The following is a 23,006-nucleotide window of genomic DNA, read 5'->3' as shown; positions in this document are numbered from 1 at the left end:
TTTCTCGTATAATGCGCCGTTTTCGAGTATTTTGATGTTCAAAAATAAAAAATATCTGTGAAATTGGATATTTTGGCTGAATACAACTCTTTCTAAAAGATCCACAGATGTGTAGTGTCACAGATTTAGCTACTAACTCTGAAAGTAATTTTGTTTTTCCATGGGTGGCACAGCTCGTTATGAAAACTCAAAATGGCTTAAAATATCTTTTTATCATGGCCGAATCTGAAAAAATGTTAGAGGAAAAAAGTGTTTCTTTTGACCTCAAGAATCTACTGTTAATATATATGTACGAGTCAAAGCCTCAACCTATTTATTTCGTTCGGTACCTACCAAATATTTCAGTTTACCTTCACCCACCTGAAGATATTATTGTGATAGCGAAACTCGGGTCGAAATTCATTTTTGTGAAAATCGTGTAATCTGTTTCTATCGTCTCTCTTCTCTCTTTGCGTAAAATTATAAATATCGCCCCTGCGTTTTCAACACCTACGCGAACCTTGAATTATCCGTAATTCTACCGGAATTGGGAGAGATGGGGCAGAGGGGCCGGGAGCTGAAATCAAATTAGCAATGTTTCGTTGTAAACTACGAATGAGCACATCGTAGGCTGTGGACGGGTGGCAGCGGCCATCATCGTCGTGTACGATGGGCCTTGGTACGCTTCGTAAACCTCCTCGCTCTACAGAATTAACCCGTATCTGAAACAAATTCGCCTCCTAATTCTAATTCCTGCTCCGTAGGTCCCAGTATAACTGCAGAACTCAAAAGCGGTTCCTATTAGATTACCATGTTCATGTCATGTATTAATCTTCGTTAGGGGTCCATATGTTAATGCCATTCCTCTACACTATTTCGTTTCAACCTACATCTCCGTTTGATCTTTGCCCTTCGAGTTATTTCAACGGAGTTACTACAAGTTGGGTGGGTATGGTGTTTCGTATTGGAACACTGAGCTCATGAATGTGTGAAGTATCATACGAACTTACATATTTAGAGGCAAGTTTCAAGAATCTTCATCTGCCAACTTTCCATGCGCTTTGTGAAAAACGCTGCAAGTTCCCATGCATCTAGAACAGGCCTTCCTCGTGTAAGGTATGAGTATGAAAAGAGTTATCCGAATTCTGCGAAAATGGTTACTCCTTACGTGTGCCTATTAGACCTTTATAAAAAAATCACAATTTTGTTCTGAAAATTTACATGTTTGGGTTTTCAACTTTCCTTGAATATTTTCAGGCCTTGGAATCTTGCGGTTATACCGGAATATATCTTCAGATAACTGATTTATTGGCGAATTGAACAGTTTGGTTATAAAGTCAACGGTATATTAATAATTGGGATTCTTATGAAAAAAATTGTGAAAAAATCACACTTTATCGAATATTTCTGCTCAAGATTTTCAAATAACACCCTAAATTTTTCATTATTTCAGACGATTCGACTTAAAAAAGAGGAGGCCTTGCCTAAATAAACCCTAAACCTGAATTCAAAACTTTCAGAGTTCATCATTATCAAGGAAAGACTTGAAACATGGAAAAACAGCTATTTCAAACTGTATGCCACTTCCTGAAACCTTAGGTGGTATATAAAATTCGATGTTCCGATTAATAATTTTTACATTTCATTAATAAGGCCTCATAAATTGAAAAATTCATGAGCAATGGACGAGTTCAGAAACGATTGCCAACCTTGTAAATATTCGCCTAAACACTTACAACGAAAACGTTGAAAACGTTGGATTTGAAAGCCAGCGACATTCCAAGGATTATGAAATGATGAAAGCAACCGAAAGGCACAAATATAATTTGAAAAAAATACGTTCCTATTGTAAGTGTTCAGCCGAATATTTACAAGGTTGGCAAACGTTTCTGAACTCGTCTATTCATGAAAGGTGAAAACTATTCATCGGAACTTCGAATTAAAAATTTGATCTGTGGTTTACGCAAGTCAAAGACTAATCAAGTTTTCACTTGATAACCCTTCAATTTGTTTTTAGAGTTAGGGTTTTCTTTTTCCCCTAGTATCGACTAAAATTATAAATAATATTAATTAATTATATTAATTATATTAATATATAATATATATAAATATAAGTTGTAATTTGAAAATCTTGAGTTCTCATGAATTCATTTGCTTGATGATCTTTTTGAAAACAGCTTGTACCTACATTTTCCATCTGAACATAATAGTGTGTTTCGTGTATTTCTCAGTGTGGTGTAATCTACACTGCACTTTAAATCAGCTGATATTCAGTGTAGTTGCTCAAACGAATGAAAAAAACACTGGCGTTAGGTTATCACGCTCACAGACGAATAATTTTGATTCAATAGGTAATATGGTTACGTTTCTTAGAAGATTTGTTACTTTTTCATCCTCTTGTAAAGTGCGAACTTATCGCAAATTTTAAATTTAATTGTATCCATTTTGAAGCAGATTACTGTGGCGTCCGTGACATTAACTTCAAATTTTGTATTTCACACCACAGAACAATAATATTACACCTCTTTTTGACAAGGTGTAGATAAACTACACCTCCTCTACACTGTTGTAAATCAGCAAACGAAAACTAAAATCGAGTGTAAATTACACCGAGTGTAGAAAAGTGCTACACTTTCTATGCAAACGAAAGGACCTATAGTTTTATAACTCTACATAATATCAAAATTAAAAATGGTAAATATTTATTCGAAAAAACATCTCCAGCAGAAATAATCATAAAAGTATGAGGGCAGAGAATTTTGAGAAGAAGCTACGAATTTCGAAATAGGTTCCAAAGACAAAGTGGCCCAGTTAAAAGTGTGTTCATGGGGTCCATCGCTAAAACAAATAGAATCATAAGATATCGTATGTCATAAAGATCGTATAAACATATTCAGCGATATCGATTGAAATTTATTTTGGGAGGATTTTGCATCTCTTCATAAACTTTTTAGGGTTTTCACTCCCAATCTCTGAAACAAAATCAATTAAAAATGAAATCAACGATTTGCTCCTGCGTAAATTCTTGTTGACAATTAATGTCAGACAAAAAGCGACAATTCAGAAGATTTTAAAAGTAGATTTTTCCGTCTGATGAAGGAGTCTGATATAGACTCCGAAACGTTACGAAGAATTATAATTTCAACGTTATTTATTTTGAGTTCATTGTCAGGCAACAATTTTTTCTAGTTAATTTGCTCCTGACAAATTAGTGCAAGAATTTACGCAGGAGCAAATCGTTGATTTCATTTTTAATTGATTTTGTTTCAGAGATTGGGAGTGAAAACCCTAAAAAGTTTATGAAGATATTCAGCGATGTTCGTATAACTAAATTCTGGAATGAAAGGAGACGCGTGCTGGCAACAATCAAAAATAGGGGTCGCCTAATTTTGTGAGGATTTCTCAATAAATTTTGTTGCATTGATAGCGGGGCACCCTGAATTGGATCCCTATCATGGGTATTAGTTAGGTATAGATCGATCTATATCATCGAAATCTAGAAAAAAAAATTTCAATTGGAATTGAATTAACCGAAGTGCATCTAGAGCTCAGGTAAACGTGAATTTCCGAACCGTCCGGTCCTGATATTCCCGCCAATCGATAACCCAGAGATCCATTAATTTTTTCTCATTCATCATCCCATCTTCCTGGAGATTCGTTCGGACTAAAATGTGTGCGTCCACAGCCCGGAAAGAATAATTCCACCGTTTCTTGCGAGTTTCAAATCCCCTCGTATCATTAGGAATGGCGACCAAGCATTAAATCCAAATCTTCTCGAATCATCCTCGGCCTGGCCCGAATGCGTTCACGGAAATGGATCCCCAAAAAGGATTCCGCGCATAATAGAATCCTTTCAGACGTTGAAATGCACTTAAATTCTGCCTGTATGTACGACATATTATAATGCGCATAGATTTCATCCTAGGTGCACATTTTTGACGTGATTGCCGGGAATTTAAATTGGATCGGATGCGGATTTCTAATGCCGCTGCTTACGCACTCGACAAACTGACATGGCCGCCATTGCTGGATAAAGACTGACAACCCAGGTCGAGCGCACACGGTGCAACTGTTTTGTGACAAGGGTTGCAATCCAATTTCACTCTGCAACCGTTTTTCAACTAGAATGCAACTTTTTGTCACACATGGATGATTGCTGATCAGATTTATTACTAGAAGAGTTGCTCTTTCAGAATATGTATCACATTTCCATCTACGGTTACTTTTATAGGGAGATAAACGACTCGAAAGCTGACCTTCGAAAAATCCTGAAAAAGCTGGGTTCAGTTGAAAATTCGTCAAAACCGTACGGTTGCACCTAGACGGATAAGATTCTCAGATTTATTACTAGAAGAGTTGCTCTTTCAATATGTATTGCATTTCCATTTACGGTAACTTTTATAAGGAGTTAAACGACTCGAAAGCTGACCTTCGAAAAATCCTGAAAAAGCTGAGTTCGGTTAAAAATTCATCAAGACCGAACGGTTGCGCCGAGATGGATGAAATTCCCAGATTTATTACTAGAAGAGTTGCTCTTTCAGACTATGTATCACTTTTCCATGTAGGGTTACTTTTATCAAGAGGTAAACGACTCGAAAGCTGACCTTCGAAATATCCTGAAAAAGCTGGGTTCAGTTAAAAATTCGTCAAGACCGAACGGTTGCACCTAGATGGATGGAATTCTCAGATTTATTACTAGAAGATTTGCTCTTTCAGAATATGTATCACAATTCCATCCTTACTTTTATCGACAGATAAACGACTCGAAAGCTGACCTTCGAAAAATCCTGAAAAAGATGGGTTAAGTTGAAAATTCGTCAAGACCGAACGGTTGCGCCGAGATGGATGAAATTCTCAGATTCATAACAAGAAGAGTTGCTCTTTCAGAATATGTATCACGTTTCCATCTCCAGTTACTTTTATCGAGAGATAAACGACTCAAAAGCTTACCCTCGAAAAATCCTGAAAATGATGGGTTGAGTTAAAAATTCGTCAAGACTGAACGGTTGCGCCGAGACCGTTTTCTCAGATTTATTACTAGAAAAGTTGTTTTTTGAGGTTTGAGAGCTTGATAATATCGAAACATGTTTCGAAGTAGTTTTCTTCCAAACATAGCTTATATAACAATTATAAAGATATACCCATGTTTTATCAACGAACACCTCACAGAACTTCAAATAAATAATTATGCCATCCCCCCAAAACTCACCCCTGGAACCGCCACTGATACTGCCCTCCTAAAATCAGAAGCCGTATCTATAGAGAAGGTCAAGACGACAAAATTAAGCATGAGCTTTGTTCATAGCCTTCGGTTAAAAGTAATGTTTTGTTTCCGATATTTTACGGTATTTTACGATATTTTAGCTTGGTAGAAATATCTAAAAAATTGAAAACTGCCAGTTGTTTGGGGGTTCAAATGAAAGCAGAACCTTCAATTCATCATTTATTTCCAACAAAATCATCAGGGTCACCCCTACAAAGCAACGGCGTCAACATACATCAATTCTGGTGAAGCCTGAGCTGTGGATGCCTCTTGAACAGCTCCTCGAATTCGGAAACATTGTCGCAGTCTTTTCCAGCGCCCTTAACACCAGCACAGTGAACTTCGCCCAAATCCAACACCATTTGTTGTCCGTTAACTGTGCATTTACAGCGTGGAGGTTCTGGCTCGTTGCAATCGAAGAGTCTCTTGTGTTTCAGCCCTCTGCAATGATAGTGGTCGACGTGAAGTTCGGGTACGAAGTCCTCCCAGCATTTGCAGTCGGCCTCATCGTCCACGGCCTCGGTGAAGGCCACCGCGAGGATCAGGAAAGCTGCGATAAGAATCACGATTTTCCTGAAAGGAATCAGTAAATAATTGTTCTGATAGTTTCTGATATGATGAATATTGAAAATATGCAATTTATAGAGATGGAACGATGTATAGACTTCAATGATGAATGGAAATGATTGAAATTTACTTCAACAATGCCAAAAATGTCTGTTAAACGTAAACCTAAATGTTTTCTCAGGCGTTGTGAAGCATATTCTCGGCCAGCTATGTGAAATTGTTTAAAAAATTTGAGCTGATCATGTGAATAGTTGATCTTTGAATAGGTATGGCCTCTGTAACCCAGTGTGGGGAAGCTACGCTGTTCTTTGAAATTTGGCATTTCGTGAACAACTCTACACCGGATAAAGCTTCAGATAATGCTAATGGATCAATTAACACAAGACCTTAGGCTTGCCGACCACCAACAGCGTCGTGCGTTTACTGATTTAGAGTTGGCAATGCATGAAAATAAACCTGAATTTCACTGAAAAATCATTATGAGCAATAAGGCAAATTATCACTGGAGGCTTCGAGATGAATAAAAATCTATCCAAACTACTTTTTTTCGGAATGCACGTTACTACTAATCTAGTTATTTTGAGAAAATGGATCGGTATGAATGCTCGAAATTGAGACAGAAAAAAAGTGAACACTATACTTACATGGCTGCGTTATGGTTCAGGTGAATCTGTGTACCGGACAGAAACAATAATCCCCCTTTTATACGAAATCAACAAATGCTAAAAAGGTATTACGCGGCAGTCAACAATAAAGCGGAATAATTATTTCCATGGAAATCGAGGCTGTATAAGTAGCATTCGTGCGGAATCGATCAATGGTTAAACCCCAGCAGGTGCTATAAATAATACAAACATCTTGGGAATACCGAGAAGTGATTTATGGAGCTCCATTTTCCTTCCATTTTTAGATATTAGATTTCCGAGAGGCGTAATGAATTGATCGATTTTTCGAATTGATGCATTTCTACACGCATCGCACAAAAACGAGCCTTATTCTTACGGAATTTGTTTCGTCGACAATTTTCGAATTGATGTAGTGTTTTTCATTTTACGGACTCAGGGTCCGCTAATGCGGAAACCGAAGAAAATCGATGCGGAAAATCTTTTTTTTACCTACAAATCAGTTTTTCAGCTGTGAAGGTCTATAAATTCGGAATTCTCAGTTTTTTTGGTTAGAATAGAATAGTAATTTTGCAGACTCCAGATCAATTTACGTAGGTAATAATTGTCGTAATGTCTTATGGTAAAATTCACGGTAAAATGAAAATTAACCTAAACTTGTAGCGAATAAGCAATACATGAAGACATACTTAGGTATAGCCAACATTTATATGCCCTGAAATATTTTATTTTGTTCCTTATTGAAATTAGCGTTTACTGTTAATGTTTGAATTTACACTTTATTTTATTTTTTATTATTTAGTTCAGAATATTGCAATAAAGTTTTTACTTTGTCTTGAATAACTTCAAGGGTTGTAAATCTTTGATGATAACAGATGAATTCAGAACGTTTTTACAACGACGTCATAAACAACAATTTTCATCCAACGTTTCGATCTTATGTTTTTCAAAATACTCGCTCATTTCTTGATTTTTTTGTCGTAATCGGGATTGTGGTGAAGTAAAAAAGTTTTTACTTCCAAAAAAGTAATTCCGTGTTTCTAAAACCTTTTGTGCGTATCGTAAAAGAAAAGATAATTAACATTGTCTGAAAAACAAGAATAAATCCAATAATTTGGTTGAATCAACTCGAGTCGAATCAAGCTCTTTTAGCAGACAGTTTGACAACTTCTAGATTTCTCTATCAAGCAGCCGATCTTCGATGGAAGATGTTGAACATATCCTTTGTGGTGTCTTCATCCCAAACATGGTTGACTTCCTATATTTCTTCTTATGTGGTTCATCTTCAAACCTCGTACTTCTTGTTGTTTACTTCAGCATGCTAAATATCAACTTTTCCCATAGAATTGCAGTTTAATCTTCAGAATAAATTCTCATTGTCGTGACTATTGTATATGCGAATTGTTTCGAGAAATGTTATGTCTATTGTGTCTCCAATAGAGTATGCAATGAAACCTAGTCGCAGCTAGAACTTAAAAAATTTATTGCACTATTGACTATATTATGAATAATGGTATCAGGGATGCTTTCATTATACGCAATCTATTCATATGAACATTCATGAAGGCATAGAAAAATAGGGTGGATATTTTTTTCATCCATAGGATGAAGAGTGTAGTTGTCCTTCATGTGATACCCAAACCCAATTAAAAAAACATAAACAGACATTATTCCCCATTTCATTAATTGTTATTCATAAGTGCAATAACAAAGGTGGACGTGCTTCATTGGTGTTATATAAGGTATCGCGAGATTTTCCGAGAACGTAGTGTTTGCTGGAAAATCGACATAAAAGCGCAAGTTTTTTCAACTATTCATCAGTTCATCTTTGACAGTCGAGCAAACATAAAAATGTAAGTAGCTAACACAATAGGTACTTTCTGACAATCTGGATTAAAGGAGTGATATTTTAGACAATCGGAAACAAACTTAAATCCTAGAACTTTTATTTGGCTGATGCAAGATGTAGAATAGTTCGATATATGCATAACGCAGGGTGTTAACGAGTGTAGTTGAATTTTCCATTTACTTTAGCCTAATGAGAAGACCATGAGCTGTAAAATTAATACAGGGGTTGTAAAGCGCTGTTTCTATGAAGTAGCGACCCTTAACCCTTTCATTCAACAAAATCGGGAACCGTAAATAATTGTTCCTTTTCGAATCAGGGATGAAATATGAGATACCCCAGTACAGGGGATGTTATACTGTAGCAGCACATGATGGAAGATAGTGGCCATGTAACGACCTCTCATTATATTCACTTTCGTATTTGAGTTTGTGGCTTTATCGAATTTTTTCGATACACTACCATTCCTTGTTGCATGAAAATTGAAATCTTAATTTGAGGATTTTGAAATCGAAATTATATGATTTTTGTGTTCGTAATAATTATCACGATGTGTTGGTAGAACTCGGTAAAATGTTAATTGATGGTGGCTTCTTGAAGATTACTTAACTGTTATAGAGACACAGACTTTTATTACTCACTGTGTTTTATGTGGAATTTTGTTTTTATTTCCAATTTTTGAGAAACGTTTCATGATGCAAAATATTTTTGTCTTGAAATTTTTTCCGTCCAGCTGTGAGAGTTGGGTTGGTTAACAAACTGTCGAGGCCATATGTTTTTTCAACTCTTTTCCTTTTGTATAAAATAATAAAATCGGGCATTTTATATTAGTTGTAGCCGTATTCCTGGTCCGGTATTCGAAGATTTTCTTGTGAATTCATTGATACTTCCACACTGGAAACTATATCAAATTGAGAAAAATTGAGGGTTTCAGAAAAAAATGAGAAATAACTGCTCAGGGCCTCATGAATGCAAGTAGGCCCTCAACCACTGCATGTTGAAACTCATCTATTGACAGCAACAGATTTTTGGATTGTTCAAAATATTTTCACCATTTTTTTTTATTTGTTGGACATTCGGAATATGATGTTTTGACCCTTAAGCTACTTAGGACATACTCTCCTCGAGAATACAGTATTTGTACGTGCGTTGTAAACTTTTCTCTTGAAAATGTTGCCAGTTTACAAGTAACAGTAAAATTCAGTTTAGTGGTAGTAAAAACAGATAAGTACTATTGAAGCCAACTCGTTATAAAAAACCAAAAGCCACCTCAGACAGCCTATAGTATTTCAAATAGAATATTGAGCAAGAAGAGGCTGTTGAAAAACCATAAAAAATGTTATTTTTAGTTCTATCCCACAAACGCTTTTATCGAATGAAATGAATTTCGGAACACACGTTTTCTCATTATGGCCATTGCAACTTGAAACTAAGTTGGACGCTATCAAATTAATATTGGAATGTCTTGTAAAATAAAATTATTCTTCATATTTTCTCCTATAATGCGTCGTTTTCGAGTAATCTTATGTTCAAAAATAAAAAATATCTGTGATATTCGGAAAATTGGGTACTTTGGCTGAATGCAACTCTGTTTAAAAAATTCACAGATGTGTAGTGTCATAGATTTAACTTGTTATTCTGAAGCGAATTTCGTTACTCCAGGGGTGGCATAGCTCATTATGAAAACTTAAAATAGCTATATCCTTTTATCAGGGCTGATTCGGAAAAAATGGTGTGGAAAAAAGTATTTCTTTCGACCTCAAGAATCTACTGTAAAAATATTTGTACGAGTCAAAGTTTCACCCTGTATATCTTGTAAAGTATTAATATTTTTATAAGGCTCCTTTAGCTAAATTTTCATATGATTTCCTAATCAATTTTAAAGTTCCTTTAAATTTAAAGCTATCTCTAGTTTCATTTTTGATGAACTGAAGGAAGCTTGAAAATTAAAGGGAATTTGATTATGAAACTGGCTTTAGGTTTAGTCTCTGAATGCCCTTTTATTAGTTGCGACTCATTCTCTGATATTTGCGTTGAAACATTGCAATAATTGATCACAACCTGTGTTTGAGAGGCATAATTTTGTTTCCTATAGGGGTGGCTTTTCATCTCATTCCAACCGTTTTGGAAATACAAGTATGTAAGTGCACAACTAAAATTCGATCACAAATCATGAGCCATGAATTAACTGAACCAAATATATAAGTTCTATTCTAACGGAATTCCCATTCCAGGAAATCCATTATCCTCCTCGCTGCTGTGGCGGCCCTGTACTTGGCTGGCGTTGAGTCTATCGAAGACAAGGATAAGTGTAAATGTTGGCCTGAATTCGAACACGAACTTCTGGATGGCCATTGGCATTGTCGGGGGATAAAGCATCAGCGATTGTTCGAATGCAACGTTCCGCAGCCCCCTCTATGCAAATGCAAAGTTAATGGAAAAGAAGTTCTCCTAGATTTGGGCGAATCTCACTGCTTGTCCGTTAAGGAGGACGGGAAGAAGTGCGAGAATCACGACGAGTTCGATCAGTTCTTCGCTCAGCACCCTCACTTGAGAATTCACTGAATTGATGCCGGCGAATTTTAGGATGATTGAAAATGTGTCGGATTCCAAAACTGTGTCCATAAGAATAAAGTCAATGTATACTATGATGATTTTCTTTTTACCTTTGTATATCCATTTATAAAATGTATAGTATTGGAATACTTAATGACTTAATATACTCCTGGACAAAAAAACCTGACAGAAATTTTTTTTACCAAATTCATTTTGAATTAACTTTTGAAGATGTGCATCGATTTTGATCATTTTGTTGTCTATTTGTAGCCTATTTCATCCAGTTAATCCTCTGATGTCGAGTCTGAATTTCAATTGATTCAGATGGTATACAGGGTAGAACTGAAAGTTGCAATTTCCTCTAAATTCTGAACACCCTGTGGAGGTAATTAATGACGCAATTATGAGTCTTTGAATGAGTTGTTGAAGCCTTATATTCTCTTAAAATTTTTCTGTTTAATTCATGTCAATAGCTCCTTCCTGAAAGGGAACTATGCAGTTTATAACATTTTGATCAAGGAACACGGTTATCCTGTTGCGTAGCAACGTTATGATCAGTGTTTATGTAATTTATCTTGTCAGTTACAGTTCTCTGGAATTCAGCATTGCATTTAGCAAGTGATTTTTTTGTTATGCGATCAGAAGAAATTGCGCAAGCAGTTGTCCATGTAATCCATCGATTAGATAGGCCTCCACGTAGTCCCGATCTAAACACAATTGAGCATGTGTGGGACATGTTAGGGAGGCTTATTCGCAACCGGAAACCATCACAACTCTCAAAACAGCTCTTCTTGAAGAATGGGAAAACGTTCCACAACAGGCAATTGCCAATTGTATTGGAAGCTCAAATTGTAACTTTCAGTTCTACCCTGTATACCATCAAATTCAATTGAAATTCTCGTAGACTCGACATCAAGTAATAAACTAGATTGAATAGGCTAGAAAAAGACAACAAAACGATCAAAATCGATGCACACCTCAAAAAATTATCATTTTAACTTCCTGAAATGGTCACATCTCCAGCCTTCAATAAGGAGCGCTGATGACAAATGCTAAGTCTACAGAGTTTCCTTATGAATCTGAATCACTATAATCTCAAAATCAGATTGATATAGTGCACTTTGATTTAATTGAGCGTGATTTAATTAAATTGAGGCATGAGGTCGTGTTTTACATCGACAACTTGTGGAGAATCTGACATGCGTTAGCATCTTGGGTTTGTTTTTGTATTTTTGCACATCAAAAAATCTCGATATAAGAATCACCAGAATGAAATCTCCCCTTTCCTGTGTCTTTTGACGGGTTTTTTCTTATTTTAAAGTCACACCTCAGATTCAAGAAGTATATCTGACACTATGATGGTGTTGGATTTTGTTATCCGCAACTTTAAAAAGTTTTCTTCGTCTGTAAGCACGCGAGAAGCAAGCTGACGCGTATTAGTTCATAAATTGGGCCTACTGAGTTGGTGAGGATATTTATGTCGTTTTGTGAGAAACAACGTTTGTTAAAAAATCGTCCTGGCATATTTGCAAAAAAAACTATCCCTGATTCACTGAATTTATTTCACGTTAGACACCCGCAGTGTATACAAGGATATATTGAAAAATTCTTAGCCTACTATAGAACCAAACAAAATTTCAACGTCAAAATATTCTACTACTCAACATATTCTCCCCTTAATTGGATACATTTATTACAGCGAACCTGCAACGTCTCTAAACCTTTCAACATGAATGTTTCTTCTTGCTCTGCAAACCAGACCTCCACAGCTTGTATAACCTCCTCGTTGAAAGAAAATTTACGACCTTTTAAACTTTTTTTTAGTTGAGGAAAGAGATAATAGGTGGATGGAGCCAAATCTGGTGAATAAGGGGGGGTGTTCTAGTAATTCAAACCCTAAATCACGAATTTCTGCATGGTAACATGAGATTTGTGTATAGGGGAGTAGTCTTGCAAATACAAAACACCTTTGAATAGCTTTCCTCGTCATTTCTCTTTTATTTTTCTCATGTCCAAAATGACGTTAACTAAGTATATGATGAACGCGTTCGTATGAAATATTCAGTGCTTCAGATATCCGTTTTGGCCCAATTCGACGGTCTGATAAAATCATGTCATGAACTGCATCGATATTTTCGGGGACTGACACAGAAACTGACCTTTCTGATCGGTCATCATCTTCAATGGAAAATTTACCTCTTTTGAAGCTTGCAGTCCAATTTTTCACGGTCGCATACCAAGGGTATTAAGCATATCTTCGTAAATCTGCTTACCTCTTAACCCTTTTAAATGCAGATACTTGATGATGGCTTCATACTCCAATTTTTCGATTTTCACATCTTCTTTCTTTTAATTTATTGCGTAACTCTGATTTACTTTTGTGACCTTAAACTTCACACTGACACTTCTAATGAGTTATTGTTCGTTGCTATGGTAACGCAATATTTTTTTGTATGCATTGAACTGGTCTAGGCTAACTAGATATTAATACATCATCGTACAGTTATGAATTGAGCAGAACAGTGCAGTCAATGCCTACTGGGTCACGTTATCTCCAAGTAGTTTCCTCTTTTTCCTTCGAGATTGAATACGTTGTCCAGTTCTCGGAATTAATTCTAATAAATTGTGTGCGAAGGGCCATTTCGCGTCTGCACCGAACCTAAATGTCCCCGGAGGGTCAAATATCCTCTATGAATCAAACGTCATTACTACAATATCGAATAAGGCCAAAACGTACCGTTTCTTGGGTCGCATGATCAGGGAATACCAAACCTCTCCGCGCTATTTATGACCAGGAAATAAATTTTTACGATATTCGACCGTTTCCTGGCGAACGTGGATCCTTCGGATCGTAAAATGTAAAATTCGATCCAATCTGATAGCGCAGTAACGTTGGGAATTTATCCTGTTCGTTAAGTTGGGATAAATTTATCACCAGCTGTTTGCCTAATATTTCCATGCTGGGTATATTGATGCGATGATGAATATGCGATTATGCCCTTTTGCAGAAAGGAGAGATGGACTGGGATTCAGAGCCTTAGTAACTAATCTGACGCAAAATTAAAACTTAAGCGATGGTTTATAATCTCGAGATGAAAAAACGAAGAATAGAGTTGATGCTCTTATTTCGCACGTGCCATATATTTTTTCATTTTCAAATAATCAGTTATTTCTCAGTAGATAAAGCTTTTTTTTTCAGAAAAAATTGTTTAATAGGGTATGGAATTTTGAAGGTTGATCTTGATTTTCCCTGAATTAATTTCATGTTCACAGATTGAAAACCTGTAAACATAACTGACACAAACTTACATTATGCATGGTAATTTATGTGAAAAGGCACTTTTGCAGGAAAAATCTGAGGCCAAATTTCATCATTTTTCATCAATATGTCGAATACATCTTGAGTGAATCCAAATATTATGTTTTCGCACTTTCAGTATTATGATTATTGTGAAGCAAGAATCTTCATATGTTCAATTCTCTATAAATACACTGCGCAAAAAAATTAACGCACATTATGGAAATCTCAAATTTATTCTACAACTGAAGGTGTGATATTATCAGATTTTGAATGTATTGGCTCCATTCTAAAATCAGTTGTTCTCTATCAATTCTAGTGATCAATAGTTTTTCATTCGTTTGATTTTCTGCACTCGATCGCTATGCGACGCGAAACACGCAATTTGACCCAAAAGGAATGTGCCCAAGCGGTAGTTTTGCGAGAAGAAGGGTGGACATACACAAGAATTGCAGAAAGGTTTGGAGTTTCCCATACAAGTGTGTCCAGAATGTTGCAGCGATTCAGGGAGACAGGTATGAATGTCCGAAGACCAGGACAGGGTAGACCACGGGTAACAACTGCCATTCAAGAACGTTACTTGAGAGTTTCTTCGTTGAGACAACGGTTTGCAACCGCTCGCCTCCTTCAAATTCAGCTTGAGCAAACTCATGAGGTGCAAATTAGCACTCAGACAATAAGAAATCGCCTCAGAGAATATGATTTAAGGCCTCGTGTTGCGGCAAGACGCCCACCTCTTACCCCAGCCCATCGAAGGGCGCGTTTGGATTTTGCGAGAGAGCATATCCATTGGGAAGAGGCCGATTGGGAAAGAGTTCTCTTCTAGATTCTGCCTCTACCATTGTGATCGACGTTCCCTTGTATACAGACGTCCACATGAAAGATATGCTCAGTGCAATTTCCTGAATACTACTGGTTTCGGGGGAGGATCGATTATGGTATGGCGTGGAATATCTTTGACTGCTCGCACAGACCTAGTGGTCATTGATAATGAAGCTATGAATGCTGATAAGTATATAAGGAACATTCTTGAAGAGCATGTAGTGCCATTTGCCCCATACATTGGTGAAAATTTCATTTTTATGGACGATAATGCCAGACCCCATCGTGCGCGCATCGTTCAGGAGTACCTTGAAGAGGTTGAAGTCTCTCGAATGGAATGGCCAGCAAGAAGTCCAGATCTCAATCCGATTGAGCAGGTTAAGGACAACCTCGATAGAAGGCTGAGAAGTTCAGAAAATCATCCAACTACTCTTAATGACTTAGGAATCCAACTCGGAGAAATCTGGGAAGGATTAGATCAGAACATTTTAAGATCACTCATTTTGAGTATGAACCGTCGTTGCCGAGCTGTAATTAACGCAAGGGGTGAAAATACCAAGTATTAAATCACTTATCAGCATTTCAGTATTTTGAAAATTGTTCATTTCTCTTCTTTCACATAAGATTCGGTAAAATCCTGAATTTTTCTTCCATTTGATGTGTCTTGTTTCGTTCAAAACCTTCCCGAAAGAACATAAAAAATAAGTTATAAAGTCAACGTAGAGTTAACTTTCATTGAAATTGAGATTTTCAGAATGTGCGTTAATTTTTTTGCGCAGTGTATATTGAATTGTAGTGTCCAATACTTGATGAAAATCCATAACTCAACTAAAGAAACTGAAGTAAATGATTTTTATTAGAATGAGTTTCAAGTTTGAGGTCTCTATAATTGAAGTAGTTGCTGAAAATGTCCCCATCTCTGCTCCAAAAACTTTGCACATCCTTTCATTCTGACAGATCCGAAAACGTTATTTGAAATAAAAAAATAATCGTTAGTTTAATAAATTTTTTCAATTATTTTAGTCCACAGTTGGTCCAAATTAGAAAGTGTTATTTGAAAAATACAGTTCTTCAAATAAGACAACAGGAAAATAACATGGTGTAAGATCACATGATCGAAGATAATCATCATTATAAAGAAAATATGTAGTATAGATTTAACTCTCACTCTATGTGTGATGTTGATGGTCAAGCACGTTCATTTAAACTACGAATGTGAAACTGTAAACTTTAATATGCAATTAATTGATTGACACCTTGAAATACTGATGGAATTGTTTCCTCTTGGACATTTGGCTCACAATCTCAATGATACAACCTGCGACTAGGATACCTATTGAAATATTGCTCCCAAGCTTCTTTGGGTTCACAGTATACACTATCATATTGTTTTTCCGGGGCAGTGCAAGAAGTTTCGCCAATATCCATAACATCAACAATGCCGCCACGGCGACATTGACAAATTGGAGGTTTTTCTTCCCCACATCGAAAAATTCTATAGTGCTTCACTCCCCTGCATATCTCCTCTCCATTTTCTTTCTCGACCTGGAATTCCTCGAAACACTCACACTTTGCGTTGGTGAGAGGGATGACCTGTGACATTGCACAGAAAAATAACAATAGCAGCTCAGTTTTCCTGAAAGGATACGAAGAATGAAAAGATTTTTTCGAAGTAGAAAGTAGTCAATAAATAAATAAATAAATCTGATTTGCTTCTGACAAACAAGTGAATTAGAATTTACGTAGCAAATCAATTATTTCAAATTTTTAATTGATTTTGTTTCAGAAGATTGGGAGTGAAAACCCTAAAGAGTTTCAGAAGATGCAGAGTCCTCCCAGATTGAATTTCAATAGATATCCGAATCAAAAATTAATTAAAGCATATAATTGGTAGCCATTTGGAGGAAATTCCTTGAAGTTTGATCGGCTGTATCTTGTTTAATCTTGGGGAAATATTTAGGAAGAAGAAATTATAGCAAATTTGATACTCTTCAGCTTTGAACATGAACGTTTTGTTTGAGAACCACCTTGTTCAGAAGTCATGAGTGAAAAGTCGAAAAAGTACGAAATTTGGAAATGCTCTGCACTTCCTAAGTTAACACTGGGTCCTCGAGCTGAAAAACTTAACCGAACCTGCAGAACCTGCCTAGTTCCATTAACGTGAGGAATTTTTTACAGTCGATCCCCCTTTTTTGCTGTCTACTGGACTGCAATTCCAAGATTATTTCAATAGAAAGGGTGCAACTTTTTCATTATTTCCTTGTCCTGTACAATATCATTGAGTATTCAACCTTATTGATTACTATATTTACCAAAAATTCAATTTATTCTGTGTGTTTGGGATTCATACTAGGAAGAGCAGAAAAATTATAATTTAATTCAGATGTAGTTTGGCTCGAAAATAACGTTGTAAATGAGGGCTCATGGCTGGTTTGCGAAATTCAAATCAAATTTTTGGTGGTAACTCCCAAATCCCAGTAAAAAACCATTTTTGTATGAAAAATAAACTGTATCATTAATTCTATCAGTTTACGGCACTTTACCCCACATAAACCATTTCATACGGAATGAGGAACGACAGTTTCATCCCATGACAACGCAAAGTTTCCTGGACTCGTTTGTGGCTAAAATCCCAAGTGGGAGCTCTAGATGGAATACTGATGAATTTTTTACGGTGACGCGTCAGGAAAGAAAGAAACCCAACGTTGGGCTGAAATATATCCCGAAACTCCATATTTTCGTTCGAATTCAGTTCTCCGTAGGCAGAATGCACACACATATCGTATTTCATTGGTCTATAAATGAACAATTTGTAGTACGTTCAGGCTTTATTTTTCACTCGGAAACCCGATAGAGGTCCGAAATGTTGTGAACGTTTCGTGAGTGAAATGGATATTTGTAGGTAATGAAAGAGTCGTGTTACACAGCACGGTATGCAGAAATTCATCAAAGCCAGTTTTCATTGATAAGGCTCTATCTAATTCGGGCATACGAGCATATTATTCATTAATTTACAATGCAGAATGAGTTGTGTCCCAAATTCTTCTCATATTTATATATCATAGGGTTAAATCGAATTTTGATGATGATGATTTACATATTTCAGAAGATGAAAAAATCAAATGTTGAGTGTCTACTCGTGCAACAATATTACACAGGATGTTCACTTAAGCTGAAGCAAAAATGCAATACGGTATTTCTTACCGATGACATTATTATTTGAGGAAGAAACTTGGGACCAAAAATGCACCTTTCCTGAGATAGGGGGTATCAAAAATGAGCATTTTTTCAACGTTTTCGTTGATAAAATTGAGATAACAAGCCATATTTCGTTATCGTTTTCGATATATTAATAGCCCTTCATCATTCTAATGAAAAATCAGTATTTTATGCTTTTTCTGACTGTTATTCTTTGAAACGGTTAGATTTAGAGCATAAGAGTTACATTTTTGGCGACAAATCCTCCAGGGTTTGAGAAATTGAGGTTTGCAGATGTAAACTGGCATCACGCGAGAAGCTAGGGTGGTTTACACTAAAAAGGAGTTATTTTTCTGAAAGCCTTTCACATTTTAAAGATGAAAACGTGACTATAGTTTTTATTTTTGTGAACCTGTATCTCAAAAGGGTTGCATATTTGATGTTTTCTTCTCTATTTTTGCCTTATCGGTGAACACCGTGTACTATTTCATTGTCACAACCTTTGAGGTTCCATTGGAAGACAAGTCCTTAATGGTGAATTCCTAATAAATAATTCACCTCTGTGCTTTATGAACATAATTCTTCAATGTATGGAGTACCACGAGTGGATGACAATTATTCAAATGAAAATATAATTTAATCGATTTTTCATTTCGTTTCAACAGTATTGATTTTTCTTATGACTATTCAGGTTGCAAACCCTTGACTTGAGAGCGAATTCAAAATAAAAACTTCAAAAACCAATTCAAGAAGAGCTAATACCTACTGGTTTCGGCAAATAGAATGAATTACATATTATTCATCTAAATTTTTTTCGACTCCAAATCATTGAAGAGCTATATTTTTCATTCATTTGTCCATCAAATTCACAAGCTGTGTCATAAATTATCAAAAGTGAATAAATATAGTTTATTTTATATTGTTCATGCCTGTTATTATTATTTCGGGATTGTTATTGCTGTCATGTTCTTGCTGTCCCTGTGTTGTTTACCTGTTCATGTGTCAATGAAAAGAAATGTAAAATATGAGATATTTCAGGCTTATGACCATAGTAGTCGATGCCTTGACCATAAAAGAAAATTAATTGATAAGGAAATATACTCTTATTTTATACCGTGGAAAACTAGATACTTATAATAGTATAACAGTAGGAAACTGACTAAGTGGATCAGAATATCATAAAATAGTTATACTTTCGAACTCACATTTTTGAATGATGAAAGATGATAACTTCAACTTGTTTCTTTGGTCAATATTTTTCTAACATACGTGGGATTTCTTCGCTTCTATTTATAAATGTGAAGAACGTCTTGACCTTTATTCTCACTGTTTACTTTTAACAAACCGGTAATGAATTTAAATAAGTATTTCTCATCGAAGATAACTCATTTGAATAGTCAGGCAATATTTACCGATTTTCAAAGCATATACACTAACAGTTAGGTACTGGATATTCATTGGAAACAATTGTTTTGAGGATTGTATTTTTTCTTGTTCTTGGGTGATTAGAAAATCAACAAGAACGTGGCACTAGAAAATAATTACATTAATGATGAATTTTTTATGAACTCTACTCTTTTTTAAAACTCTAACCCTGAATGACGTCCGAAAAAATATCTTCAAAAAATAAATTTCGTTACGTATCTACATAAATTCAGAAATCCGATTAACCCCACCGATGTTCAGGAATGATCTTATTCATCATGTCTGAATTTTTTAACATAATTCCTCAGATAAACAGGGTGGTTCGAAACGAGAGGAAAATCCAGAAACAGGAGATACTTTACATACCTAATTATATCATGATAATTTTAGCAGTAGAAAGCACAGAATATTGACAGCGGGGCGAAGGTTGTTTTGAATCGCCCTGTATGAATATTATTAATGGGCATGATGTAAGTTTCTAGATCTAGTTCACTCGTATGAAATAATTTTATATCTATTTAAAAATTTACGAACAAGATATCACAGTCGATTTTTCTAAATGTTATCTGAGAGAAATCTAGGTTGTCTCGTTGTGTTGAATCTTGTATGTCATTAGTGTGCAAGTTATTTTCGATAACGATCTATATTTATGCAACATACTCTACTGTTTTAACGTTCTTCCGAATAGAAGTGTCCCATTTGTACTCACCCCACTCCCAAACTGAGCGGAAATATTTTAAAAATAATCACGAATTACCAAATTATTTTGGACGAAAGGAATTCCTAAATACGTATCAGTGAGGAAAGCTTATTAAACAATTTGCGATTCGAAAATACGTACTTACAACAATTCCAAGATATGATCACCCCACAGTTCGAAAGATCATCATTTTGTGTTTTCATCCAAGTGTGATACAACGAGTTTACTGTTCTATATTTTCGATTTGGAGATATTATAATGTGAGTATAGGTACTTTTTCCTTATAAGTATTCGATTCTCTTCTTCTTATAGATGTAGTAAAGAAGGAAAATAATAGACAAATCGCAGAATTGGCGAGTTTTAAGCAAACAAAAAATGGTTCATTTTTTCTTTCATATAACTATGAAAATTGAGAAGGAAATCTAAGAATTGAGTCTCAGAGATCTATGTATGATTTTCGACTGTTGCTGAATAATTTGATTAGGAACGAATCATTTCATTTTTCCACTGAAAGCTAAATTATATTCGTTTCTGAAATACATACACATATATTCTTGTGATTGTCTGAAAGCATAACTTTGTGTTAAGCAATAATAATTACATGAAAAACGCATGATTCTGATAGCAGGATAAGAAGTCAGATTTGAAGCTACTGATCGTGATGTTGACATTGAAATAAGTTATTCACCTATGATGGTGTATTTGAATCAAAAATAAATTTTCTTGCTGACTATATCAAGTGAACTGTAATAAACCTCGCAACTGAAAAAAAAAATTTTTCTATTAATCCTTTCAGTACCTTTCTCCATAGTGAAAAAATGTGTGGACAATTATTCCTCTATTTATATTTCGCCAGAGTTCTGGAAATTATGATAGTACATTCGATTGAAAAATTTGACCTCCTCATTCTTATTTTTTCTTTAAGTGTCCCTCCAGAGGGACAAAAACAGTGAAAGGGTTAATGAATTGTTATTCTTTGAGATGATGCCTTTATTATAATCGATGTTACGAAATATATTCGAAATTCGAATATGGTCCATCTTGATAAAGTATCTCAGAATTCGAACAAAATTTTTCATGTGAATTACCTCGATTATCAAGTTAGTAGTCTGATTATCCTATTAAGTATAGTTTTGACTAATATTGACGTCAGCATGGATAGAGCCATATCGTTTTCGCTTAGCTATCAGAGATAATAGATCGTCTGTATAAATTTTTATGCATTTATGAAAAATATAAGTTACTCTTAATGAAAAATTACTAAAAACTTGAGAAAAATTCAGTCTCTATGTCTCTTTTACAATTTCCAACAGTGTTACCACCCTAAGGTTGTAGGAATAACTTCATTTATTTTTCAAGGCCGCAGCTGAGCCTCTTCGTCCCTTTACTTCTGACCTGCATTGTAACCAACACTCAGGCCCTAAACAATTGCAAATGTTGGAAGGATTTCGAAGTGGTTACGAATCCCTTCGGCGATGTCTTCTGTCAGGACAAGAAGAACAGAACATTCAACTGTAACGAGGAAGAGCCGCCTTTGTGCCTCTGTACGCATAAAGGGAAAACTGTCATTTTGGATTTGGGGGAGTCCAACTGCCAGTCAATAGATCCCACCAGAGGCTCTTGGTGTGAAAACAGAGAGGATTGGGTGGCATATTTCGATCGACATCCAGAGTTTCTGATGCTCGATTGAGTTTCGAATAGAATCATGTTTGTGATCTTGTATTTTGTGATTTATTGGTGTATTTTATGTTATTTGTAGATTTATGTTGTTTTTATTCTGTTAAGTTTGAATATTTATTGGAATAAATAATGAAGAATATGACGTCTATGGAAATAAATATAGGTAGACTGTTAAAAGGCTACTCCAGCCACAAAATCATGTAGCAAAACTACAGGCAAATTCCCTGTAGAAACACTCTGTCGAGATAACTAGTACATCTTATACATTGCTTGAACTATCGAGTATTAACAAAGCTCACACATAATATTTCAGTGTTGAAGTGCTGAAAGAGTTTGTTCATTTCCATTAGAATTATTCGTACTGCACCTAAAGAGCTGAAGATTTCCTTCTCATTTACATGCACAAACTAATTTCATTAGCGTTTCTCAATTACAGATTCCAGAATGAATTATATCAATGAATATCTTCCAGTAATCTATTTAGGTCACCTTCATTCAGTTTCGTTATCCAGACAACGTAATAACAGAGATGGTTCAGAAAAAATGGGTTCATTCAGTCAAGGTTGAAGATAAGAATATAAATAAATATGAGTAAACAAGAGGAGCATCGACGAGACCTAGAAACAAATCTAAATATACAATAATTAATCACATCAATATCAATAATAGATGTACGAGGACTGTTTTCTCTTGGTCCAGTAAAGTGGAACAAACAATTAGTATAGTCCATTCACTTTTATTTTAGCACTCGGTTGGCCATGGAAATTTGACACATTTCACTCTGTATAGTACGAAAATGTGGGGTCATGACGCTTGTCAAAACATTTTTGGGTTTTAAATCAACTGATTGAAGGCATACCAAATCCAGTTATTTGCATGGAAAATACAAGGGATCAGTATAATATCATAATATGCACTAGCTTGAGGAGAGTTGATGTTCGTTATCTTCTTCGGCTATTCATCTTAATACATTGATATAATAATAATAATTAGGTATTTATTGGTACCTTGAGACATTTACAATGTATAGGACAAGTCAAATGAAAAAT

The 23,006-nt window shown here is 35.4% G+C and overlaps 3 protein-coding genes and 1 long non-coding RNA gene across 5 annotated transcripts in view; 2 read left to right on the top strand and 2 right to left on the bottom strand.

Moving 5' to 3' along the window:
- Positions 1 to 23,006, top strand: part of LOC123306258 — a 265,491-nt gene that overhangs the window by 90,235 nt on the left and 152,250 nt on the right. The gene's annotated exons all lie outside the window — the stretch shown is intronic.
- Positions 5,410 to 6,612, bottom strand: LOC123306259. The gene is made up of 2 exons (XM_044888160.1): positions 6,454 to 6,612; positions 5,410 to 5,815 (listed from the first exon to the last, which is right to left on the bottom strand). Coding segments are annotated over exons 1-2 (339 nt in total). The 5' UTR covers positions 6,456 to 6,612; the 3' UTR covers positions 5,410 to 5,478.
- LOC123306262 lies at positions 16,171 to 20,280 on the bottom strand. The gene is made up of 2 exons (XR_006536893.1): positions 19,358 to 20,280; positions 16,171 to 16,590 (listed from the first exon to the last, which is right to left on the bottom strand). It is a non-coding gene; the product is annotated as an uncharacterized LOC123306262 (long non-coding RNA).
- Positions 20,326 to 22,096, top strand: LOC123306260. The gene is made up of 2 exons (XM_044888161.1): positions 20,326 to 20,537; positions 21,637 to 22,096. Coding segments are annotated over exons 1-2 (333 nt in total). The 5' UTR covers positions 20,326 to 20,535; the 3' UTR covers positions 21,968 to 22,096.

This window comes from Coccinella septempunctata, chromosome 2 (assembly GCF_907165205.1).
Source record: "Coccinella septempunctata chromosome 2, icCocSept1.1, whole genome shotgun sequence".
Lineage (NCBI taxonomy): Eukaryota > Metazoa > Arthropoda > Insecta > Coleoptera > Coccinellidae > Coccinella > Coccinella septempunctata.
Note: the sequence above shows the minus strand (reverse complement) of the source record. Positions and strands in the feature narration are given on the sequence as shown.